Below are 14,288 nucleotides of genomic sequence, written 5' to 3'. Positions count from 1 at the left end.
ACACACCACCTTTAAGGTTACAAAACTACTGAACTATGAAACAGGCTTCCTAGAGAGGTGGTCAATACCCCAAGCCTGTCAGTGTTTAAGAGGCATTTGGACAATGCCCTTAACAGCATGCTTTAACTTTTGGTCAGCCCTGAACGGGTCAGGCAGTTGGACTAGACGATTGTTGTAGGTCCCTTCCAACTGAAGTAGTCTATTCTAACCATCAGTAAACAGCACTCAAAAGAGCAAAGCCATGGTGTCAAAAGCAGTGGTGCTTTTAAGACAGGAACAACAAAAAAAAAAAAAACAGTGTAACATACACAATTAACATCAGATAGATGGAATATACATCAGTGCCAAATCACACATAGTTCACATAAACATATCCAAAAAAGGTCTGCACTCAAAACCAGTTGTAGAAATACGTTTTAGTTAGCTCGGTATACACCCATGCAAGTACTCAAAACCTTCTTAAGAGGAATTACACCAAGACATTTTTGAAGTGAAGAACATTTATCTTTCTCTGTGTTTGTTTTCACACCATCTCCATGAAACCTTCAGAAAGGAAAAAAAGCTCTTAATCACAGGATAAAAATAGTTGGTTTTTCTGCTATACTACACAGTCCTCCTTCCAGCTTGAGAAGAAATTTTCTGTTCAGTTTTAAATACAAATATTTTAATAATATAGACTATTTTTACATTTGATTACAGACTACAAGGGTTATGCCATTTAGACCTAATATCAAGTCTTAAAGCTCATCAGTACACACTTTTCCAAATCATGAGAAGCTGCAAAACCGGTGTGCACAATTTGGAACCAAATTATTTGCTAGCAGCCTCTCATCTCTGAACACAAGTCTCTTCCACAGAACTTTCTGTATCTCTCCAAAAAGGATACGACCGAGGCCATTTCTAATTCTGAAACACCTGGAAACCAAGAGAGTAACAATCACAGAAGGAACAAAAGGCCGTATAACAAAAAAACAACACCAAATACAAGAAACCCACCAGAAGATTACAATGTGAAGTAGCAGACACCCCCCAAACTGCTACTTGCAACTAGGAAGAGAGAGAAAAATCAAAGTGGGGAGTGTCTATCCCTGGGAGACAAAATATTAATCCTTTCTTCAAGGGTCTGAGCTACTGAGTACTGATGCCACTGGAAAGGAAAAAAGCCTTAAAACACAAAGGTCAGAAAAGAAAGGGGATTCCAAATGGGATTTTTTTCAAAACATTACTAGAATTAAAGACTTAAAAAAAAATAAATAAATCACATACCAACAAGAGTAAAACTTAATTCTCTAAAGCACTTCAAGAAGAAATTTAAAAATAATTTGACTTCAAAAACTGATTAGTTGTTTTGAGTCTTTCAAATTCACACAAGCTTATGCTACTCCATATGCAAGACAAATTCTGTCAAGAAAGCTACGTCATTTTCACACCGGCAGCACATGACGTACCTAGGAAAAATTATTTTTAGATACTTCAGACATGGTATTTCAAAGCAAATTATATTATAATATTAAATTGAACACTGAAAGACTGGAAAAATGTTAAAATTCATAATTATTTGTTCGGCCTTCAAATGTCGATATATGATATAGCTGGGCAATCTAAGAGCTCATTGCCACAGATGGGTAGAGTCCAACTCCCCACTCTCCTCCGCCACTGCTCCTGGCACACAGTCCTACACCACTCCTGGTACCGGCTGATGCTCATCTGATTGCACAGTAAATTGACTTAATTTAATGGCTCAGCAGAAAACTATTCACTTTGCTGCTAAATTAATGAACAGAATTGGTTCATGGCATTGTCAGACAGGAACTAGAGTGTGGAGACCATTGACAGCAGACAATAAGGAACAGCAGAACCCACCCCTCACCAGTGGCAGCAAACCATTTAATCTGCTTAGCTGCACTGCCCACCACCCCTTCATCTGTCCGCCTCGAGCACTGAACAAGGATGAGTTATTAAGGGCAAGAAAAAAATCCCCCCACCACACACAACACTACCTTACCACATAGATGAGACAGGACCAAGTTCCTAGCAAACCTTACTAGAAAACAAAAGCTTGAACTTTTAAATTTAACATTAAAGATATACAATTTACCTTTTTAAAGGTAACATTCTAGTACAGTTAGCTGTAATACGGATCAAGCTACAACTTCTTCTCTCTGTCCGTTATTACAGTGACAGTGTGGGTGCCGCTGTACAGTGCTTGTTCTCAATAATGCTTTTACATCAACATATACCCAACTTCACAATATTTGTGTTCAATTATTTTCACATACAGCCAAAGTTTTCCCAAGGAATACAAATACAAATTGGAAAACTTATTTCTGGAAGCAGTATTTATCAGCAAAGCTTGAATAGAATTTCACAGAACAAGGAGGCTGCACATTTCTAGCCTAAGGCTTCTGCTCCGCTAGATTTAAAAGATCCACTCTGAAGTAGGTGTTAAAAGCTGCTCAGAAGTTGCACAGACTTCAACAGCAAAAGGAATTAGTTTGCTGAAATACTGGGATTCTAACAGGATTGCTATCAGCAACGCCCAATAAAGTACTTTGATCTTATTCTTCTTTTGCATTAGCTGCAGAGAGGAGCAGAAACACTCTCACTCAGTCACTCCTCTGCTGCATATATCAAAATGCTTTAAAGCAAAAAAACGTGCTGCTTCTTCCAAAACCAATAAAGCTGCTTTGACACTTGGCTAACCAACACCAAAAAAAAGAGCAGCTGTCTTGACTGCCTCCCTAGGGCAGTAATCAAGTTGCCTCACAGCAGACATACAGAATTTGGTGAAAACATAAGCAAGCAATCCAAAAGACAAACTAAAGATCCAAACACCGTAAGACGGATATCCAAACTAGCTTTGTCTTAAGTAAGATTTGGCAGCAGCTGTGCAGTCCTGATGAAGCTAACTTATTTCACCTCTCAAGTAGTTACTATCGAGGCAACACAACCCAAAACTTTCAAGACAGGTGCTTCAGAGAGTCTTCACCAGCAATCACAATAAAGGTGTGTACACACAACCGTTGGAATCTACTTTGAGCCAAGACAGCAGCCATTTTGAAGTGCATGGCATCTTCTTTCTGCCTCTGTGTTCCGAGATGCATTTAAACAAGCACAGCCACCAGAATACCTGTAAACAAAACAAAAGCTTTTCCCACTGCACAATTCAGAAACATGAGACAGAAGAAAGAATTTTCACTTGTATTAAAAAAAATCTTTTAGTTAAGGTAAGTCAGAAAACTGCTTTGGGACTGCAAGAATGAGGATTGATCTGATGTCAAAAAGCAGACTGAGCTCACGCTTTACACACTGGATTGTAAAAGACCAAAGAACAGCAAAATTTTAATTTTGCTTCTGCTTTTATTCGGCTAGCAATATCTGCACAAGTATGTAGTTACAATACTTGCACTGTATTTTTAAAGAAATTAGAAGAATAGAAATTTATGTTCACTCTGTTCATGCATGCACATACTCACCATTAACAGAACTACCTCTAAACAACTTTTAACCACCTTCTAGGCAAGTTAGGCCTTACGTACCACAAATACTTCTGCCACTGCATACACCTACATGACTGATATGCAGAGCTTTCAAGGTAACTCAGTAAATTTGTTTCTTGTGGCACCACAATACCCATCACTTACAGCACAGGATCTATTACTAAGGAATGAGATTCAGAACAGTTTGAATTTCATGCTAAGACAACAGTACTCCGTTATTACTAGATGATACATACTCATAATTTAAGTTGATGCTAGACAGCCTGAACTCCTTCTAAGTGTGAGTTTTCATAGAAGAAAACTCAGAAATTACCTCAAGTTTATGTTAAATTGTGTTTTGTCCACGAGATCATTTGATCTGAAATTTTATGTAAGCAGAGACCACAAAGCTTTTACTTCATTCAGTTGTTTCAACTGGAGCAGTGTTTCCCAACTTTGAGGTCACAGCCCCCAAAATTATTGGGGGGGGGGGGGGGGGACGGACACGGACGGACTTAGAACTTTAATAAAACCAAACAAACATTAGTAACAACGCTAAATTCTTCTTTTCCCACAGTTTTCTAGCTGACAGCTAGTAGCAGGAAGGGACAAACACTTAACTGCAGCCAGTAATTAAAGTCAGTTTTCACTTCCTTGCTTTAGGAGAACTCAATCACGAAAATTTAACAAAGCCGAGGAACACTTGCTGGGGGGTGAGGAGCAGCCTGAACAGAGACTACATTTCCTAGATTGTTCAACTGAACAGAAGGACTGGAACATGGCATCTTCATTCCACGGGACATGAAAAGTCACAGCAGTATCAACCAGCTGCAGGTGTAACACTGCTTGTTCTGCAGCAACAGATCAGCCTGGCTATTCCTGCCAGCAGCTACAAAACATTACTGAAGTCTTTGGCTCGGTCCTATACCAACTACTTCCTACTGCAGTACTACAAGACATTCTGCCTAGTTCTCTCCAGCAAAGCGATAGGCAAGAAGTAACATCCAGTTCATGATCTTCACTTCATTCCCATAGTGCCACATGGCCAAACACGTGACTCCAGCATTTTCTAACATTCTCACTGCAATCCAGACTAAAGCTACCGACATACTAGAAATTTATGACGACTCAGCTCTGCTACAGCTTTTCAGGCTGAGTGCTTAAACAGTGAACACAGAAACCCGAGTTCAAACCACAGAAGTGGCCCCCTGGATCTTCCAACGAGTTTAAAGTTCATAACCACAAACAACTAAAAAAATAGCTTAGAACAGGGACAGCCAGGACACCATTCACCAGCCAGTAAATAAAATAGGCAGTCATAGAGAGTACAAGTCTTCTTGGTGGTGCTGCCACTTACAGTAGCAAAACAATTAAAAAAACCACCCAGCATAAGAAAAAAAAAAAAAAACCAAAACCAAACATAAGAAACCTTTTAGATTCCAAAAAAATGCTCAAGTTTGTACCAGCCAGATAGTTAACTAACAGAATTTTTTGTTTTAACATAATATATCATCATGTATCATAAATCTATTTCTATATATTTTTCAATAAATGCAATTTTTATAATAATTTGATGAGTTAATGAAAAACATATCACAGAATAGTTCAAAAGGATTAGAACAACTGACTTCCTAGACATACACACACAGAGAATTCTTAACAGACAAAATGCACAGTTACTCCACAAACAAGGAGAATGAGCAAGATCAACTGCTGACAGGTTGAAAAGCTAATAGACCATGTGCTGAAAACAAACATAACTTCAAGGTGTCTCAGTACACAGCCCAGGAAATAAACCAAACAGCAGGAGTACAACTGAGAACTGACAGCTATCTTGTTCTATTTATAGGCTTGAAAGCTTGACTATTAAACATCAGAAGAGTCAAGCCCAAAATACATCAAATAATCCTATTTATGTTGTCTCAGCCCTCCTGGAAGTTGAATAGTCGAACCACCTTGAGAACAGCCATTCAAGATTTTCATAAAGTGACAGTTATAGGCAAACAAACACAAGATGTGATAAAAGTTGCTACAAAAAGTATTTCTACCATGTTTAGCTCATTAAGATAACTGTCTCTCATCCATTGTTCTTTCCCCAGCCCACATGGGAAGATCCTAACATGCTCCCTCTTACACCTTTTCCAACAACTGCACTTATGAAAGCTTCAATGTAATGTTGTAAGAAAAGGCAAGATTTGTGAAATAATGCATAAAAAATACAAAGCTGTAGAATATTTTCAGTTACTTTCTCTACAACAAACAGTCTGAAAATACAAAGTCTGCAAACAGTCTCTGGAGTCTGGCACCTAAGTTAAGCACGTTAAATATTTTATATCTATATATACATAAAAGTATAGATTAACTATTTTATGTACACTATGAAAGTATTTTAAAACGCAGCAACCTATTATTCCTTCCATACTTCTAAATGTCTACTCTCCAAATAAGTCAACAATCAAAATAAAAACCATAACAGAAATCCTACCTTGACTGAAAGCAAGGACAGAAAGTTGGTGGAGGGGAAAAGTGTAACAGAAGATTTCTGTTCAAAATTACAGGTCTGCATATGAGAACAAGAATCTGTCCAAGAAATTTTTGTGCAATTCCAAATATCTGGATCTTAAAATACACCACAGGGTGAAAAAAGTGGTGATTTAATAATCTTACTTCAAATGAAGCCTTCCACTTCAAGCAGCAAAGGCAGCAAACACAGACCTCTACCAGCATTTTTCCACCCTGCCATGGAAGAATTTTAAAGACTGTAAACCACATGGAAGCAGATCTCTCTTCTGAACTGACCATCAGTGTTTTAATTATCTGTGGCACCAAAATTAGGACTGAAACCCAATTCCCATATACAATACCATGACAGGGGGCAAAAGAAAAATATTTTGTGTGCACCCAGCCTAGCGACTTACCCAAATGTATTTACTAAGAATAAGCTAGATGCAGAAACAATATTCTAAAAAGAAGAGCTCCTATAAATGCGACAGCATTGCAAATCTCTCTGAAGTCTTATCTTTGAATGCCTTGCCTTTAAAACAAAGTAATTACAAAACTACAATTATTTCTACAGTCTTCACCATAAAAAGTTCCAAGTAGTACACAGGTATACACTGCACACAGCCTATCATAATTTGTACCAACAGCCTTCAGACCACTTCCAACCAAAACCAAACAACAAAAAAAAAAAATCACATGGAAACCTTTCAGCCTGCACACATCTTGCAGGCAGTGGCAGGAACAGACTTAACTTTGGCTTTTTGTTGATGTACCAGAAGTCTTTGCTTCAAGCTCCAGACCTCCACTTCCAGCAAGACACACTTCAAGGCTATCCCAGCACAGCTCTCCCTCCAGCTGCCACCTGCTCCATCCCAAAGCAGCATGCACTGACAGTGTCTCACCCTGCCTGGCCAACAGTAGAGCCTGCTCAAGTCCAGCACTCTTGGTTCCTTTTAGGTTCCCAAAGGCTTGTGCAGCCAACTGAATGCACCAGCTGAACAGGAGGAGTAACAGAGGCAGCAGCAACTTTAGGGGTAGAAATGAATCAGTCATGTAAAGGGATGGGAAGGAACCAAGGGCAAGCAGCATCAAAGACATCTCCAGAAAACTTGAAGAACTGACCCACTGGCTAAATAAAAGATAATAAATGATTTAATGCATTCTTTCTGAAAAATGTTTGAGGCCCACTGGAAATAAGAGCTCTGCTTTCAGTGACCTCATCGCACATATTCTACCTGTATCTTACATCTGTGTCTCACCCTATACTCAGATATTTTACTGGTAGAAGTTGGTAACTTGGTGCATAAGGACTGTGAAGCTTAATCAGCATCACAGGCAAATGAGTGGTGGGTTGTGTCCCCATCCCCTCGATATCCCATCAATTAAAGCATATCACATACAAACCCTCCAATATTTTCCCTAAAACAAAGACAAAATACAGTGGATGGGAAAAAGCATGCAGTACAACTCAGATTTAGGTCTTGTCTTAAATATACCAATTTTATTATTACTTCTGTGCCAACCCTGTATAAAAAAATTAAAAGGTTCATAAGAATGTACAATTAAAATAAATGTTATTTCTCTGAGAAGAATAAAAAAAGCTTTAGAAAACCATTTGTATCTACAGACAGTCACATCAGCATGACAAAGATGTTCATTCTCCCTTCTTCCCTGCATTTGACATTCCATAACCCAAGGCATTTAATCTTGCAGAACCACACACAAAGAACTTCTCCTACTGCATTTTTAGAAATTGCTCTGCTCTGATATAAATAACAAGAAAAATAGGACTGACTTTTTTTAAAGTGAAAACACAAATGGGACTGTTCACAAATAAGCCTATTAATCATCTCCTTTTTGCAGGACCTCCAGTAACCCTTGGCCATGTCACATCAGTGTGAATTTTTTTTGTATGAAACTTTCAATTTCTAGAAGGTCATTTTTTCATTATGCAGATTCTTTTGAAAAGCAAGTTTAAATCACTTATATTTCTGGAATTTTTAACAATGTGCATGTGCCAAGAAGCTTTTTTCCCCCCAAGAACTGAGCTATTCCTTCCACATAACAGACAGAGAAAAAGGAGCAATTATATAGCATTATTCTACAGAGAATATATCCGTGAGTGAAAAAGGATGACAACCTTTTCATTGTAGATGCATAAGAAAAGCCATCTGGCCCTCTGAAAGAGCCAAACATGTTTCCTTTAGCAGTCTCAGGAACCGCAAAAACACCCTTTTTAAGCGTTGCCCTTCAACATTGGCAAGTTTTATCATTCCTTTCAACAGAACGGCAACCCACGTTTAGGCAGATGAACAGCCCACGTCCCTAAACTTCCTAATACACATACATCCTTCCACGTATAGCACAAAAGTTAGGCTTATGCACCAACTCCCCCTCAAAAGGCATCAGTCCCTCAGTACTAACCTTTTCTTCCGTAACTAGTCATCTTTTATCTTGGACAGCTGTCTGAAATCAGGTAGGCTATTACCTCCACCCCCTCCATGAAAGTAAGTCAAACAGAAGAAAAACCGAAAAAGATAAAAACCAATCCACTAACGATATTCTCAACATAAGAAAAACATTCATCAGATGGCCAGGGTAACATTTCAAAACAAGATATGGATCTAACGCCTAGAAGCAGGAAATAAGCTGTCTGAGACCAGTGCTGTATTCTCTTAACACACACAGAACACTCCAACCAACCACAAAACCAAAAACACAAAGAAAAGACAGCAGCATAGTTCCAAACCTTTGTTCCTAAGCTCACAGAGTGAATTCTGAGCTCAGAATAAAAGGGCTTGGAGCTTAACTTTTGTTTTACAGAAAGAAGATATCCTTAGATGAAGAGTTAATGTTTGAGAATTTCATAGAGGCACTGACCACAGTTGCATCTTAAAGCACTTCTGCCTTTGCTCTCTTGCCCTCAATTTCCAGGATGTAAAGCTAGATCAGCAGAAGGAATCAGGAAATGTTACACAAACTTCACAGCACATACAAACACATCCAGTCAGATTTTGGAGGCTTACAGAAGGCATCCTGGGCTGCTGTTCTGAACAGGATACAAACCCACTGGAGAGAATCTGTCTGCTCTAAATAACTGCTCTCCTGGCATACTCCCTTCTTTCCCCTGAAATAAGAGTCCATTTCAAAGGATACTGGCAAATCAAACATACCCTCTACAAAACACTTCCTGCCAACATCTTAAAGAAAACCTAAAACATGATACTTGACTGATAACATGTCAGATCTATGAAAGAGGGATAAGGCACCTAATGCACTTGTACTGTTCTCTTTGAGAATAACCTATCCAGCTACTCAACTAGCTCTGAGGCACAGAAGTGTTCTAACACAGCCCCTATGCATATGTTTTTTATATTAACTTGAAAATAAAGCTCCATTTGAGGCCCAGTACCCCCACTAGGTATCATTTATCAGATCTGTGCAACAAGCCTTGCTGTCTTTGCAGCTTCCACATCATCTGCTAACGGCAACAGAAACAAGGCACAGGGTAGGAAGCTGGTACACAAACAAAACCTAAAGAACCTCACTGTTGAGGCAGTTAAGTGCTGCCCAGTATCTCAACCACCAACTTCCTTTCATGCTCAGCAAAGACAAGCCACATCTGTTCTTTTCACAGGAAGCCGCCAGCTCACACATTCCTCATGGTCTAAACTGATACCCTGAGATCTGATCACACAGGTATTAAGATGTCATAGTTCATAATACAGTTACTTGGAGCTCTGCGTAGAGTATAAAACATGATGTAGTAATTACAGGGTTCTGTGCCTCTGACCTCAAACACATTTTGAGGGTAATGTTTTGGTTTGGGGGTTTCAGATTTTTGTTTGTAAATTAGATCCTACAGCAGACAACATAACAGACAAATACATCAGTAATTTGTTCCTAACTTCAAAAGCAGAGTCTGAAAATAACAATTAAAAAAACCTACTTAGTCTACTTAAATAAGCAACATCCTCACAGAAAAACTGATGAAGCATGACCTAGATAACTCAAGAGTGAGGTGGATCAAGAACTGGCTTAGCTGCTGTGCTCGAAGGATTTGGATCAGCAGCACAACATCCAGCTGGAAAATTACCACTGGAGTAACCCAGATATTGATACCTCATGCCAATACTGCTCAATACTCTCATTAATGGCCGGCATCATGGGACAGAGCACACCCTCAGCAAGTTTGCAGGTGACACAAATCTGGAAGCAGTGGTTGATGCACCACAGGGTTGCGCTGCCAGTGAGAGGGACCTTGAGAGGCTGTAGCAATGGGCCAACTCAGCGCACTCGCGACGTTAACACGGGGATGTGCAAAGCCCTGCACCTGAGAGGAATAACCCCGTGCACCAGCACGGGCCAAGGACCAACTGGCTGGACAGCAGCCTGACAGAGGAGGACCTGGGGTCGTGGCAGATGACAGGTTGGCCATGAGCCCTCAGTCTGCCTTTGGGGCAAAGCAGGCCAGCAGCCTCCTGGAGAGGATTTGGAAGACCACTGCCAGCAGGTTGAGGGAGGTGATTCTTCCCCTCTGCTCATCACTGGTGAGACACGCCTGGAGTGTTGTGTGCAGTTGTGGGCTTGCCAGTCCAAGGCAGGCATGGGCATAGTGGAGACAAGCCCAGCAAAGGGCCCTGAAAACGATCACTCATGCAATAAGAAGCTGAGAGCAGAGAATTGTTTCGCATGGAGCAGAGAAAGCGGGGGGGGGGGGGGGGGGGGGGGGGAGAAGAAGAATTTTATCAGTGTGTACAAATACCTGATGAGAGGGTGTAAATGTGTCACCAGACCCAGAAGCACTGAGGTTGGAAGGGATTTCTTGATATCTTTTAGTTCAATTCCCCTGCTCAAGCACAGTCACCTAGAACAGGCTGCCCAGAACTGTGCCAGTCAGCTTTTACAACCTCTGTAGGCAACCTGTGCCAGTACTCAACCACCTTCACAGTAAGAAAGTTGGGGTTTTTTTCTTACATTCAGACAGAATTTCATGTGGTTTATGTCCACTGTCTCCTGTTTTGTCACTGATCACTGCTAAGAAAAGTCTTCATTCCCTTCTATCAGATGTTTATACACACTGATGAGATTCCCTCTTGAGCCTTCTCTTATCCAGGTTGACCAATCCCAGCTGTCTCAGCCTTTCCACATAGGAAAGATCAAAGAATAGCATCACAGTACAGTTTGGGTGGGAAGGGACCCTTAGAGGTCAACTAGCCCAACACCCCTGCAGTGAGCAGGGACCTCTTTAGCCAGATCAGGTTGCTCAGGGCCCCATCCAACCTGACCTTGAGTGTACCCAGGGATGTGGCATCCACCACCTCTCTGGGCAACCTGTTCCAGGGTTTCACTACCCTCATTGTAAAAAACTTCTTCCTTATATCTAGTCTGAATCTACCCTCTTTTAGTTTAAAACCATTACCCCTTGTCCTATCACAACAGGTCCCACAAGATGCTCCAGTCCTTTCACCATCTTTGGACACGTGACTGACTCACTCCAGTAAGTCCATATCTTTCCTGTACTGGGGAGCCCAGAACCAGACCCAGTAATCCAGATGCAGCCTCAGCAGTGATGAGTAGATGAGGATGACCTCCCTCAACCTGCTGGCAATGCTTTTCCTAGTGCAGATCAGGAAACTGTCAGCCTTTTTTTTTTTTTTTTTGTGCCATGAAGGTGCACTGCTGGCTCATGGTCAGCTTGCTGTCTGCCAGAGCCCCAAAGTCCTTCTCAGCTTTCCAGCTGATCAGCCCCCAGTATGTACCAGTGCTTGGGGTTATTATTCCCCAGATACAGAACTATTCATAGAGGTATCCAGTGACAGGACAAGAGGTAAAGGGTACAAATCGAAATAAAAGAAATTCCTTTTAAATATAACACTTTTTTTACAGCAAGAGTGGTCAAATACTGATACTGGTTGTCCAGAGAGATTGTGGAGCCTTCACCCCTAGAGACAGAGAGTCTGACAGTCCTGGGCAACCTGCTTGACCCTACTTTGAGCAGCAGCATTGGACTAGGTTCCTTCCAACCTCAATTACTTTACAATTCTCAGATTCAGTGGATGTACAAACAAGTGTGAGAACATGATCTTAACTACATTCCATTACAGTAAATGAAGTTGAAGAAGTTAGCCAAAATGAGGACTGCCTGTTGCACATAATTTTTTAGTATTTGACAAAGTTCCTGAATTATAACTCCTTAGTTATTCAGTTTCGTGCATTTAATGTTAGATATACAATGTGACATAGACTCATTTTGCTTCTGCACAATATGTAAAATCACAACCTTCTTCAGTAACTGCAGAGAAGATGCAGGTATCACCAATATTATTGCTTGAAGTACTAGTCTTTACTACTACTGTTTAAGCAACATTGTTGGGATAGTTATATTTTTAATCCTAACACATTTGACAAAAAAATTAACATTTATAGTTAAGTTTTAATTTGCAACCGTCATACCAACTGATCAGGGAAAAAGGTATTAAGTTAAATGAAAAATATAAAATTAAAACTCAATCCAACTACAGTCTCTAATCCGACCACAAAGACTTTAAAGCATTAAAATGAAATACCACTCCACAGTTTGAACCTACCTTTCTGCAATAATTTGACCTCTCCATTTTCTTTCTTGATTTCATTCATTAGCTTGTGCTTCTTCTTCTCTTTTTGCTTCTTTTCCCTTTCTTTAATTTTGTCTTTGATTTGAGCTGAAATGCAAATATTTTACAATTAAGTAGGAACGGAAAACAAATTGTCACATGCACGTTTCATATAACTCTTATGTAAGCTCTATTAAGAGGATAAAAGGATGAGTTACAAGGAAATCCCAGTACTTAACTATATGAAAAGCTAATATTTAACTGTTGCATAATCCAACATAAGATTATATTACTCAGACAAGTTTTGTTTCTACTATGTTAGAACTGCATGCGACAACTCAGCATGTTGACTGTATACAGTGGACAATTTTTGCTTACTCCTACCACCCTCATTTTACATCTTTAGTCAGCTCTTACTGCTTGACATTGAAATCACACGCATTGGATAAGAAATGAGAAAAAAAAAAAAGAGTACGGTGTATATCCACCTGGGTCACATACACACTAGAAACCTCACAGAACTATTGTCACGTAGTCTAAACTTACATGCTTTTGCAAGTAGCTTGGAATGAAGACTTAATTTGTCAGCTCCAAAATATTTTACATTAAGCTCACAGGCTACACTAATGCATTAATAGCAATAAGATGTGATTAACTGAAACATACGAAATGTGCTGTATTTGCACAGCAGTTATAAGACACTGGTGCTTCCCTTGCTTACCTACAATCAGCAACAGATTACCTGAGCAGTCTCATGATTGACTTTCTTGCCAAGTCACTCCAGGTTTTTAAATCATTGTCATACAAAAGCAGAGCCTTTAGGCATGCTTTCTACATGAAAAATAACAGACCCAGAGGAATTAATAGTTTCAAGGAGTAATCTTTTCAAGCCAGGTTTAGATTTACTTTTGAGGGCAAGCATTTAGGGAACTTAGATTTCACTAGGTGTAAATGCACTGCAGCCAGCACTTCATGCCTAGTTAAATACCTGCTCCAAGAATTTACTGGGCTTTTTAACCTCCGCAGAGAAAGAGGAAATCTGATTTCAAGCTTGTACATAATGCTGTGCTTCAGAATGCTTTCTCAGTACAACAGCTGAGAGACAATACTGATGTTTTATTAATGGTACCTGCATTATAAACTCCATGTGGAAGCCAAGAGACAGACAATTACATTTCCTCAAGCATTCACATAAAACAGAAGCAGCAGGCATCTGCATTACAAACGAATCAGAAATAATCCTCAGAACCAAACCAAAAAAAGCCTTCAATTCCGGAAGGCAATATAGAGTGTCCCAAAACCAAACTATTTACGAAGCATGTTAATAGTTAACCAAAAGGTGCAAAGGGTTGACAGTAACCCACATAAATCAATGCCGTAACAGTGACTTCACAGCATTCCTATCTTTGCTTTAGGAGTCTTCTAGTAAGGCTACAGAACTTGAACCCTAGCAGTTGTTAGGATGAAGAACATATTTTGGGAAGAGCCTAAGAAAGAAAACAAAAACTAAAAGAGATGGCTATTGAGGTATGTCTGTTGTCTATCCACAGATTAAGATAAACTGTGGGGAGAGACTAGAAACCATGCTGCCATAAAAAGGAATAAGGTAGCTGTGTGTAAAACTGCCTGGAAGTCTCAGTTCTAAGCAACTGAAACAGCTCCAAGAATAGCCTTTAACGGCTCAATGAGAAGGGATGACAAAGCAGATTCA

At 39.8% G+C, this 14,288-nt stretch overlaps 1 protein-coding gene across 1 annotated transcript in view; it reads right to left on the bottom strand.

Annotated features, from left to right (window-relative positions):
* The window catches only part of RSBN1L (round spermatid basic protein 1 like), a 54,238-nt gene that overhangs the window by 27,331 nt on the left and 12,619 nt on the right, over nucleotides 1–14,288 (bottom strand). The window contains exon 2 of the mRNA XM_086480797.1: nucleotides 12,572–12,685. Coding sequence (XP_086336923.1) covers nucleotides 12,572–12,685 — 114 coding nt within the window. The remainder of the gene's footprint in view (nucleotides 1–12,571; nucleotides 12,686–14,288) is intronic.

The sequence above is a fragment of the Leptosomus discolor genome, chromosome 1, assembly GCF_034619465.1.
Source record: "Leptosomus discolor isolate bLepDis1 chromosome 1, bLepDis1.hap2, whole genome shotgun sequence".
Lineage (NCBI taxonomy): Eukaryota > Metazoa > Chordata > Aves > Leptosomiformes > Leptosomidae > Leptosomus > Leptosomus discolor.
This window is presented reverse-complemented; position numbering and strand designations above follow the sequence as displayed.